Raw genomic sequence first — 13,133 nt, 5'->3', positions numbered from 1 at the left:
AATAGAAAAAAATAAATCAATAATTTCACCATGAGATTCAATGTTACTTAATGCCACAATCTTGTACAAGCTAATCTAGAACAACAGCTTCTAAAAACTACTTCAAACTTTCAAAAATAGTTGCTGAAATTATAATGAGAATGCATTAATATCATGAAATTAATGACATTTATGAAAACAAACTCAATTACATGTTTTAGAGTTCTAGATTCTTGACAACATAAGTGCTTACCTGAAGATACTGACTATGCACTTATGCATGCATTTGTACAAACCACCGAAGAATGAAAAAGTTTTTTAATTACTAATTTTTAATGGAAACTCATCACTAACTTATTTACATTTCACTCAAAGGATAATATCCTCAACTCTCTATGAATGGCTCTTTATCGGGAAAAATGGCAATGTTCGTAATGTAGTCCCTCTCTCACAGGGTTATTGACAAGATAAAATAAAACACTATATGTAAAACAAGACAATGCCCAGCACATAGTTGGCTCAATATAAGCATTTGCTATGATGATGATGGCATACTATAAATATTAATATGATTACACAACAAAATAAACCTGATTTTTACCGATGAGTATGACAAGTCCATTTTCACACTTTCTGAATTCTGAGAGTCTGCATGTTTCTGCAGCTTCTTAATCTGGTCTTCCTTTTGTCTAAGCAGCTCTACTTTTGAACTTAGTTCATTCTAAAAGAATCAAAGGAGAGTAAAACAATTTAACTGGATTTGAATGCTAAGGGATTAAAAAGAACTTATATTTAGCAGTTTAAATTGGTAGATAGTAAAATTGATATAGTTATCATTTAAAAATGTAATTTCTTTTATTTTCTGAAATCATGTTCAACTACATGATTTGTTTTATAGTTCTAGTTCCTTATCAGTAAAAATACCAACATAAATGCTCACCTCAAGATCTTGATTATACACTTCTGCATGCTTAACTAAATTCTTTAAGTTCGTAATTTCATGAATTAGTTGCATCTGTAAAAGCATGTGAACAGGCAACAGAGCAAACCAATAGTTAATAAAGCAAAAAATTAAAAAAAAATTATTGAATCACTTCAGAATCACTCCACACAGTAAGAAGGGACAGAGAGATCAATTGTTTGAGCTACTGTAACAGAGCACATCATTATTTAAAAGTACAAAACAGCCCCAAATCCAACACCAAGCCCAACCACCAAAACTAAAAATCTGCAAACCCCAGGAAGCAAGCAAACAAGAAAAATATCTCAGCATGACCCAAATAGCAGATTTGTCACCTGTTAATAAAGCTACAATAACTTAAAAAGCAAATTAGTATGCACTACTTGGAGGAGATAAAGTCGTAATCAAACTTAGAAAAAATATACTTCTAATTAATAGACTCCTGTTTTAGGTAAGTACAGAAATGTATTTATCCTAAAAAAATTTTTTTCTTCCCAATAAATTATCCATTTAGCTTTATACTGGCATACTTTTTAATGAGTTGTGATTTGAAATTTAGGTTTGGATTAGGGTAGTTTCATGGTGCCTTTACAATATTACTGATTACCAAAGCTACAGAGATTTGTATGGGATTATCAACTATTACCTTGACAGTTTATTCTATGGGAAATATTGGAAAGTTAACGTTCTTGCTTTATATTGTTCAACTGTCTAAAATACAAATACTTAAAGATACAAGTATGTTTATTAAAGTTTCCTTTCTATCATGATATCTGTAATAAAAAGTGAAAAGAAATGGGGAGAATTAATTTTAATATATTTTATCTAGCCAAATATATCCAAAATATTATCATTTCTTCATATAATCTATAATAGAAATTCAGAAAATATTTTAAATTATTTTTTTCATATTTAAATCAATTCAGACTGATCCCATTTCAAGTGCTCAATTGCCACATGTGATTAGTGGCTGCCCTCTTGTTCAGCAAAGTTTTAGAGATCTGTATTGGTTATAACTTTAATTTGCTCTATCTTTTACCTTTGCTTTTGTTTCTAACTTTTGTGCAACAAAATCACATTTAATGATAAGGAACTAAATAACCAATCTTAATTTTTGAAAGCATTCAGAAAGAATAATTCTCCCATTTTTATTTAAAACAGTACTTCATTTTAAGTATTGGAAACAGGGAAAGATTAAGTGATTTTTGTAATGATCTGAGTGTGACCGATCAATGATGTACTGTTTAATGAGCACAAAGATAAAATGTACAATATGATTAAAAGATCATCGATGATTACATAGAAAATACTGTAGATTTCAACTGTAACTTGCAGCAGGTGAAACGAAATGTAACTTTAAGACAAAAATCTCCAACGTGTGAAAATCATAAAAATTAAAAAGATCAAAATAGGTAGAGGGTTGAAATTTCTCTTGTTCTCTGAGCATGATACTTGACCTCCCTCTAAAATTACTGTTTAAACACCCTATATTATTATATTCCCACTTGAAAATTATCCATAACTTTGGTGATTTTTGATGAAACCCTTAGGCAATCCAGGGCACATATCCTCGGGCCATAATATGGCTTTCACTCCTTTTTTGTTAAACTTTTCCCCCAAATGTACATTTTGGAACATATTTTACTGTATACACAGACTTACGTTTTTAATTTAACATGGAATGGATATTATAAAATGGTCTTTGAATAGAGTAAGTTTTTATTATTTAATCTTTTAGGTTATCTTTTAGAACTGAGAATTTTAATTTGTGTTCAAGTAAAACTGAAGTGAACAGTATTATTTTCCTCTCTGACAGTGATTAAAAGGAAAAAAAAATTGGGTTGTAAGTTTCAAGTCACAGATTCTGTGTTATTTTGTAATCTTTTTGTGTGTGCTTCAATTTTTATTAATTGAATGTATAAATGATATAAAAAAATTAGAGAAATTATTGTTACATGTATGCCCAAAGTTAATTTTATGTCATGTAACAAGAAATATGCAAAAAAATTAGATGAAATTTTGGAGTTAGAAAGGACCTCGGTAAGCACCTGACTTAACCTCAAGGATGGAGATATACATGAAGTAAGCCCTGAAAGATTCAATAACGTGCTCAAGACCTTGCCAGTAATACACACCAGGCTTGAATCTGTGAGCTAGTCAGCAGCAAAACTGGGGCTCAAATCCTGGTAGTTTGGCCGTTAACCATGACACTAGACTATACCCTCTCACTAAAGCTGGTTTTATTGATTGAAGTCCAATATTCTTTGCATGACATTTTGCATTTTGTTTATATGCAAATTTTAAAACAAGTTAAATGAAACTCTGGAGAAGTCACTGACTTTTGCCTCCCAGGATATAATTCCTGTGAAATGTAGGTGTCACTTTAATTTGTAGGTACAATGGAAATAGTAGTTTTGGTAAAGAATTATTTTTTTCCTTTAAAAAGGTAAAGAGGGTGAGGAACTAAACAATGATACTGAGGAAAAAGGACTGTGTCCCTTGGGACTATCCATATAGAAATCTAAGAAGTATCTGCAAAGTAATTAATACTTTACAACAAAACACTGGCTCTTATTTTTCTGAGGATTCATGGATCACTTCACAAGCCTGATACTAGCTATGGATTCTTGTTCCAGAAAAATGATTATGCATTCAAAAATTCCGCAAAAGAGCCCTAGCCAGTTTGGCTCAGTGGTTAGTGTTGGCCCGTGGACTGAAGGGTCCCTGGTTCAATTCCGGCCAAGGGCATGTACCTCGGTTGCAGGCTTGATCCCTGGCCAGGTAGGGTTGGGGTGTGTGCAGGAGGCAACTGATCAATGTGTCTCTCTCACATTGATGCTTCTCTCTCTCTCCCCCTCCCTCCCTCCCTCTCTCTGTAAAGCAATGGAAAAAAAAAAAAATTCCGCAAAAGAATTCATAGTGTTTGTGAAATTAATGACCCTCTGCACTAAGAAATTTAAGTCCCCAAAGTTTCATGGTTGGCTGTTTTAATATGTAGCCTAATATTATATACTTAGAAAATTTAAGTGATGTTTTATTTCTAAAAATTCCATTAAAACTATTTAGTATTAGTTATGCTAATCTCCACAGTAACTCTCTTATATGGAAAAAGAAATGTGCAAAGTTAGCTTTCTAATAATGTTCTATTTAGGAATATAGTTTCTATGGAAAACAAATTCCATTCACATGTAGTATCCATACATAAAACATTCAGCTAGATATTAAAACTTCTTCAATACAAATCCATCAATAGGGAGATTCACTAAACCTTCCCAAAGATGTTTTTAATTCGTTCTTCTTGTGCATAAGCACAAGTGAAACAAATATGATTTAACTATTTTAAAAACAATATAAATGAATTATTTCTTAAATTCTCTAAATTGTGTATGTATGTAGAAAATGGCTGGCTCCTCAATCTCAACCTTACAAATAAATATCTTTAAGAGAACGATACTTTGTACAAGTGTTGTTTTAGTTTAGTTTCATGTTTCTGTATCCTTACCTCTTGATCTTTTTCTGCTTTTCTTTCTAGGGCCTCAAATTCGTCCAAGTCATTCTTTTCTTTTAATTTCAATTCCATTTCTTCCTTTTCTTTTCTTAGTTTTTCATTGTCTAATACCAGATTATCATAATCAGCACGAAGTGAATTCAACTCGCTTTCTAAATTTTCCTATTGTAAACAAAACCAGATTTTCAAGCTGGAGAGAATTCAGACCATGTTTGTTTCCTCAACTAAAATTTGGATTAGTCAAATAATTTAACCCTGAATCATTTGGCAGTTTAGGCCATTCTCTTTTTCAACAGCATCCAAATGGTTTAGCTTGATCCACAGTAATACAAAGGGTTTGCATTTTGGTAAACTAGCTAACTTAGAATAGAAGACTATTTTTAAAAGGGTAGAATAAAAAATAATAAAAAAAGTTCAGATAAACAAATGATCTGCCTGTGTCTGATTGGAAAAGTATGGTCAGGAGTAGGATGTAGGATACATAATGGAAAGTCCATTTCACCACAGATTCTTAAACTCATTAGGAATAAAGCTGATGGTTTACTTCAACTGTCTGATTCCTATTTTATTTTTCAGATGGCTCTGAATTTAGGAAGTGAAACAGAGGTATTACTTAATGATCTCTAAAACTAACGGTTGCTAGGTTTTTTACCATCCTCAGTAGAGACCTGCTTCTGTTTTCTATACTATTAAGAGAAAGAGAAAAATTATGAGTTAAAAAAAATCCAAACAAAAACCAAAAACTAACACCAGGGATTTTACAAAAACAACAAACTTCTGGAGTATGCTTTAGGGACACCAAAGCACTTTACCAATAATACTTAACTAATTATAACTAATTACAGTGGTTAGCTAATAAAAAGTCCTAAGAATAGCTGCAATTTTGTTCCACAATGAAAATAAAATTTTCTTTAACAAATACATATACAGAACTATATCCCCCGAGTATGTATACACACACTTCAAATAATTATAAAAGCAGTGTTTATTAAAATACATTTCATTTTCAAAATCAAGCTATCAGCTGTTAAAGCATATATACATTTTTTGGGGGACACCCTGTATATTTCTTTGAACATTAGCAGGCTAGAAAGTAAATATGGAATTTACATTTACTAAATAAGGTATTCACTACTCCTTATTCCAAAGTTGTGATAAGACCACATATAATACATTTACTTTTATTTTTCATTATTATTTAGCAATATTACCCCTCCTGATGTATCATTATACTATATGCCTGATAATTTTGACTCTTTTAATATCAGTCCTTTTTTACCCTCAGGGGATTTTCCAAGGCAAAACAGGGAAAATAAATCACAGATACCAAGATCTGCTGGTAATGAACTGAATAATTTTACCTACTACCATACACCTGTTTTATTAAGTTTTTAGCTTCCCTCTGGAGGCACAGTTATCAACTGGGAGTCTAACAAGTGGAGAAGCCTTAATTAGAACCAATGCTATTACTGAAATTAAGTCAGAGTAATGTGCTACAACAACAGTAAATACCAATAACAAATGAATTTTAAAAAGAGTAAGAGGAAAATGTTTTGTAAAATACATTTAAGTTACCTGATTTAGTAGCTTTGTTGCTGGATTCCACTCTATGTCAGTTACTGTATCAAAGGTGTTACTGAAAACATCAGCCTCTGAATAGACAGCTATAATTAGGGGGAAAAGAATTTATCAATAAATATGCTAGTGAGTTTTCTAAAACTCAAAGTAAAGGTTATTTAAAAACTTCTGATCCAATGTAATAAGATCAAATTATTATGTGCTCATAGTATGAATGACAAGAATACATTAACAACAGATGTGATTGTTTATACTGTTTTGTGAATTAAGATCACTGGCTAGAATTAGTGATAAAATATAGGATCCTTAATAATACAATATAGGTAAAAAGAACAAATTCTAAATTTGAGATTTGACTACTATAAGTAGTTTTTAAAATGCTCCTAAAAATACATAAAATGTTGAACATAATTTTAAAAGTTTTCTGTTCAAATTCCACCTTTTCAAGATTAGCAAAATTTAAGGCAGGTATTACATGAATACTAGCTTAATTGGATGACTACAACAAAAACAAACAAAAATATCTGCCTTATGTGTTTTAATGACATTGTATCATTCTTATGAAATGTGGAAGTAGAAAGCTTCAGGAATGTTCACTTTCTTGTTTATTTTTATCATTTTCTCCATTGTAATTACGTCTAAAATACATATTTTATTTAAATGTGTTTGCACATTAACTGAGTTATAAGCAACTCAGTTATATATTAACTGAGTTATAAGTAGTCTCCCATTATAGGGATACTTTTATAATAAAAAATGGTTGAAAAAGCACTCACATTCATCAATTTCTCCTACTGAAGCTGCAGCAGTCTTATGTCTTTTTGTTCTATTTGTTGGCATATTAAATTCATTTACATAGTTTGAGTCCTTCATTTTGTTAATTTTGCCAGGACACCAAGTGACTCTTCGCTTAATTTTAGCCTAAAGAAGAAAAAATAAAAATTACTTCACCCAGATAATAAAACAAAGAAACTAGTTTCCATTTTTTAAAATGACTGACTTGGTAGAATTCTTATTAAGCCTAGTTTAAGATCTTATGTCTAAGGACATACTTAGACAAGAAAAGATACTCAAACTTTTCAAATCAGTGATTAACCCCATAATAAATTTGATGAAACTATTTTAATATATATATTTTTAATTTAAGTTGAATCTTTACTTACAAGCCTCTCTGGGGCTTAATTGAAAGAAATTGGTTAACTCACAATCCTTAAAGTAATGTGGTGTTATTGAACGGCCAGCTGCAGCTCCACCATCATAGCTACCAAAAGCACCTTTGGGAAACCAGCTTGAAGTGGGAAGGAGCAGACATGTAGCCCATGTTAATTTCCTTCAGCAGTTAAATTTTTCACTGGGCCCTTCACAATGACAATTCTCTTCCAATTTGGTAAAGCTAATGCCTTCCACTGGTGTTCCTGATCTCATTTTATTCCTGTCTCCCTTGGGACCCTGGCTCCATCAGTGATCTGTTCATCTGTCCTTTTCACTAGGTTCCTTTCTCTCAGCTTTAGGAATGCTCAAGCCTCTGTTTGCTTTTGATAAAAAAACCAACAGAAAAACCAACAAAAAACTCTTGACTCTACTTCTCTCTGGCTACCATTCTCTTTTAGTTTCTACATTGTTTTCTTCCTGTCTCCTGATTTTCTCCCACTCAGCTAGCTGTCCTCACCACTCACTCCACTTCGCTGGTTTCTCTTCCTCTGCCCCACTCCTGTTTGTGTTTTTCCATGAATCATAGATACCACTCTTCTCTTGTCCCTTTACTAGTACAAGCACTATATCATCATATTTGATTCTCTCAGCAATCCTCTATTACCACATCCATTTTATAGAGAAGCTAGGGGTCCAAAAAGTTTGGAGAAGTTGTGTGCAATCTTACATCCAACTGATGACTAAGCCCATTGAATTCTACCAAGTCAATCATTTTAAAAAATGGAAACTAGTTCCCTTGTTTCCATTAGGCTCTGTAACTTCACAGCCTATACACTAACCACTCCACTGCATTGCCTCTCAACATTTTTTGTATAATACAGATATTTGTGTAATGCAGATATAAACATTTGTAAAACTGCATGCTTTCATGCTCCTACCACATAATACCTTTTTGCTTGAAATTGACAGCCCTTTCCACAGCCTGCTCTGCAAAAGCCCAGTCATAAAAATCCTTGATGCCAATGACCTTCAGCTCAGCTCCATTTTCTCCCAAATCCACTCCTGGACCTTGTTATTATCTGAAACTCATAAACCTAGACTTCCTGCTCTATCTAAAGTTTCTACCCTTCCATCTCACTGATTCAGTCAATTCCATTTTGGCTATTAAGCTTAAGAGGGACTTCTAGTCCCTTGATCCACTAGTTTCTTCTTGCCAGCTCCTTTTTGGGTCTCATCCCATCATCTCAGATTACATAGATGATCACCTGAATCATGTTTTTGGGTCAACAACCTCAAGTCATTTGACCCATTCATTGCTACCTATACCTATTCCAATAGTGTACACTCAAGTGAATTATACTCTCCTGAGCCTTTAGCAGTGTCCTGAACACTGTCAGAGCTACACAGCCAGCCTCACCTGGGTCCTCAATGCTGCCTGGCCAGACTCCTGTCCACGTGGGCTTCCTTTTCCATTCCTCACAAAGGCTAAACTATTTCAAACCCTTAGCATGTCTACAAACTTGTGTCTCTATCATCTCCTGCCATCATAGCATGAAAAGTAAACCTATTTCACACACAAAAATACAAGCCTAAAGTTACGAAAGCGTTACTTGCACTGCTGCCTGTCCTTTCCCATCCTTGATATAATGAACAGGTGTTTCTCCCTCTATCTACGGCCAGACCCTTCTCCTGTATTTAAGAACTCATTGCTTTGGGCCATCTCAAGTCAACACATAACACAAATTGCTTTTGCAAATGAACTTTTTCTAAATCCAAAAAATTTTTGTCTGCATATATCTTATTTAACTTCTCAGCAGAACATGGCCACACTACCTCTCTGAAATATTATCTTCCCTTCACTACCACTTTCACTTGGTTTGCTTAACTCTAGAGCTAACCCCAAGCTTCTTTACAGATTATTCTTTTCTGCCTTTACCTATGCAGTTGCTGTTTCTTGGGGTTTTGTCTTTGGCTTTCTGTTTTTTTTCATTCTCAACAGGCTTCCAAAGCAACCTCGTCCATTCCCAAGACCTAATTTGGATCTGCAGTAGTTAATATCCAAATGGGTGTCTCCATCTCAGATCTTTCACTGGATTTTCAAACATTTGCATTTTCAACTGTCTGAGACCTTAAACTGGAGATGTCCCAAATCAAACATTGAGTGGCTCCACTGCTCTACATTCCCTGTTCCTTAACTCAACGAGTACTGCTACCAGCTACCCAGTAAGCCTAGCAGTGCTTGCGAGTCATTCTGGAAACCTCCTTCTCCCTTTCCCTGCCTCCCACATCTAAACAATCATAAAGTCCTGTTAAGCCTACCTCCCAAATAGCTCTTCAGTTTCTCCAATATTTTCCAACTCTAGAGCCACCATCCTCGTAAAGCAGGGTGGGGAACGTCTGGTCTGTGGGCCATATACAGCCTGAGAAATCATTTGGGCTGTTCCTACCAAGGCAACCGCAGACGGGACTCGAAACTCAATAAAAATAGGAGCTTTTTTCATAGCTAATTTTTAAGTTGATAATTTTATATGCCCTGAGAATGATGTTATAAATATCCAATTAGCCCTTAGCACAAAAAAGGTTTCCCAGCCCTGTTGTAGAGGCCCAATCAATCTGACGTGCACAACAGCTACCTCTTTCTAAAATGCAATTCCAATCATGTTACTTCCAAGGCTTTTTTCCTGTCCTTAGCATAATGTCACGTTCAAAACCTTCAATGTGGTTTAAAATGCCCTTGCCACCAGAACATTTTAAGTCTGAGAAATATGTTTTTTCCTCAACTTCTGTACATGTAAGTGTCTTCCTGAACCACTCATCTCTATACTTTCCATTGGGCTATTTCCTATTCATCACTCAGTCAATAATAGTTCGAGTGTCTTCTATATACCTTGCGTGGTGATTTAAACATAATGTATATTAATAATAACCTCAATAGCATACATTTATGGAGGATTTGCTATGTGGAATGTTAAGCACATTCTACATTACTTCTCACATCAATCCTATGAAGCTGTCTCATTGATTAGGAAACTGCAGCAAAGTACAGTTAAGAAATTGTTCTCAAGGTCAAGAGTCAGGGGCTGACAGAACCGGGATTCAAATCCAGGCAGTCCAGCTCCAGAGACCATTCTCTAAACCATGACACCATCATAGCCCAAAAAGATCTATTGGATAACAGAAATCCAACTACCCTAGAAGAAACAAAAAGCACACATACTGGAAGCCAGAATTTTGATCACTCTGTTGACATATTCTAGGTCAATTTTCCTGAGATTAACATTTGCTTAAATAGAAAATATTCCCACACACTCCAGATACTTATGGTTTCTAATCACCTAATCAATTTCATTAGAATTTCTTAAGAAGTACTTTTCAAATTGATTCCTTGACTATATTCCAGACTTCTTCAATTTGGATCTCTACATGTGGGAATCAGGAATAGGTATTTTCAATGAACCTTTTAGGTGGTGTTGCTGTATAGGCAAATACACAGAAAGTTCTGGGTTTCTTGAATATACCTCATCAAAGGATAAGATTTATATAACTATAGAATAAACATATAGGAATGCCAATTCTATTCTCTATATACCAAGTTTAAGCTGTCAACTTTTAAATTTTACCTTTAATTCCTGTTGTGATGTGAGGGAAGAAGAGGTCACAAGCATCCGCGTTAAGTTTTGAATTTTCTCATCCTTCACTTTTTGAAGCAATTCTTTTTCTTCCAAAAGTTGGGTCAATTGGTCTGTTTTCATTGCCCGGGCCCGAGTGTCTAAAGAAACCTATAGAATATATTAGGTTATCTTATAATAAATATAGCTAGGTTTTAAAACCTTGAAAATTGCTTAAAAGAACAGAATGTAAATGTTTTGTGAACCATGAAAATTTTAATGTTATTGAATAAAATATCCTACCTGCAGAACACCAATATGCAGTTACCATAACAACTTCCCAATCTTATAAAAAGTAAAATATACAGTTCTCCTCATGTGACTACTCCATATGCCATGTATAAGGTTATAACAATGGTGTTATAGGGGACCATAACGATGAAAACAAATAAACTGCAACTGCAGGTTTAGAAGAGGAATTCAAGATAATGTGAAACTGTAGAAAGTCATTTTAAGTAACCATACATGGTCTTTTTAACCTAATTCCCTATATTTGTGATAATTTTAAAAAAGTACCTATACCTGGCCCATTAAAAAATCTCTAATTTTGCCCTTTGGAAATGAAAACTAAAATCTTAGTTTCAAGAAACCAAATCTTTCAGTTTATAGTGAATTAAACTAAAACTTTTGAGTTGATTTCTTCTTAGTTGAAAACTGTTTTAAAGTTAGGTTACAGCCTGGCCAGGTGTGGCTCAGTGGTCGAGTGTCCACCTAGGATCCAGGCGATTGGGGTTTGATTCCCGGTCAGGGCACATGCCCAGGTTGTGGGCTCAATCCCCAGTCGGGGGCGTGCAGGAGGCAGCCAATCAATGACTCTCTCATCATTGATGTTTCTATCTCTCTCTCCCTCTCCATTCCTCTCCCTGAAACCAATAAAGATATTAAAAAAAAAAAAAATAATGATGTTAGGTTGCATAACTCAGATATTGATGATTTAAGAGTCTGAGCATTTAGGCAGATCTCAATTCTATTTCTGTTCCACTCTTTTTTTTAAATATATGTTTACTGATTTCAGAGAGGAAAGGGGAGGGAGAGGGAGACACAGAAACATCAATGATGAGAGAGTCATTGATCCGCTGCCTCCTGCACACTCCCAAATGGAGAACTGAGACCACAACCTGGGCATGTGCTCTAACCGGGAATTGAACTGCAATATCTTGGATCCTAGGTCGATGTTCAACTGTTGAGCCACGCCCAGCCAGGCTATTCCTTTTTTTTTTTTAATGTTTTTATTGATTTCAGAGAGAGGAAGGGAGAGGGAGAGAGAGAGAGAGAAACATCAATGATGAGAGAGTCATTTCATTAATGGGCTTCCTCCTCTGCATGCTCCCCACGGGGGATTGAGCCCAAAACCTGGGCATGTGCCCTGACTGGGAATTGAACTGTGACCTCCTGGTTCATAGGTCAACAACTGAGCCACGCTGGTGGGGCTTTCTGTCCCATTCTTTACTGAGATACATGATTCATACATACCTCCTCTAATTGTCTTTTAAGATCCATTATTTCTTCTCTGTATCTTTTCAGGAGAGCTTCCTCACTCGATACCTCATTAACATAAGGAGTATTCTTCATATATTTGGCAGTACTGGCAAACTGGAAAATACACGAGTATTAAGTGCTCGACACTGAAAAATTTATTTTCGTCACTATTTAGGTTTTCAGTAATTAAGTTTTTTAGAGAAAAATCAATGCTCTTTCCATGTGGCTTAATATACTTTTGAACACAAAGAGCATTCTATGTTCCTGTAACAATGCCTGTAATTTACCCTGGTACTGAAATATCTTAAAGAAGAGAAAAAAATATCTTAAAGACAGATGCTGACAGAAAACCTACAAAAACGGCTTACTAGAATCCCACCTACCCCTCAAAGTCCAGTGCCAGTGCTTCCTCTAGCTGAAGCTTTGCTTCTAGTCAAAAGCATCTGTCCTTCCTTTGAACTCTATCCTACTTATTAGCCATGTAACTACGATTCCAAGGCAATCATGTTGGAAGACAGTCTAATCTTCCCTATAAGGCTATAAATTCTGTGAAGCCAGGGACTCTATTTTCTATCTTTGTTTCTGACAGTACCTTGATCAGTGCTCAATAGCTATTGAAACAATGTGTCTTAGAGCACAAGTATCAGAAGTAATTTTAAGTAGGAACATGAAGATTATCATTAAAAAACACTGAATTCTTCATCGAGAAAGCTATTCTATTGACATCTCTCATTTTTCTTTAAAACACAAAAAATGCAGGCCTTAAGCTCAGAGCCAAGGCAAGCAACAATTAGCTAGCAGGAATTTA

At 34.5% G+C, this 13,133-nt stretch overlaps 1 protein-coding gene across 3 annotated transcripts in view; it reads right to left on the bottom strand.

Annotated features, from left to right (window-relative positions):
- Positions 1-13,133, bottom strand: part of CENPE (centromere protein E) — a 60,037-nt gene that overhangs the window by 34,657 nt on the left and 12,247 nt on the right. For 2 of the 3 annotated variants that reach the window (XM_087826308.1, XM_016223625.2), the window contains exons 12-18: positions 12,320-12,439; positions 10,799-10,957; positions 6,803-6,947; positions 6,024-6,112; positions 4,443-4,610; positions 920-994; positions 581-700 (exon numbers count right to left, since the gene is read on the bottom strand). In XM_087826308.1, the coding sequence (XP_087682434.1) occupies positions 581-700; positions 920-994; positions 4,443-4,610; positions 6,024-6,112; positions 6,803-6,947; positions 10,799-10,957; positions 12,320-12,439 (876 nt within the window). The remainder of the gene's footprint in view (positions 1-580; positions 701-919; positions 995-4,442; positions 4,611-6,023; positions 6,113-6,802; positions 6,948-10,798; positions 10,958-12,319; positions 12,440-13,133) is intronic. The other variant, XM_016223627.2, reaches the window with a different exon arrangement.

This window comes from Miniopterus natalensis, chromosome 1 (assembly GCF_054644295.1).
Source record: "Miniopterus natalensis isolate mMinNat1 chromosome 1, mMinNat1.hap1, whole genome shotgun sequence".
Lineage (NCBI taxonomy): Eukaryota > Metazoa > Chordata > Mammalia > Chiroptera > Miniopteridae > Miniopterus > Miniopterus natalensis.
Note: the sequence above shows the minus strand (reverse complement) of the source record. Positions and strands in the feature narration are given on the sequence as shown.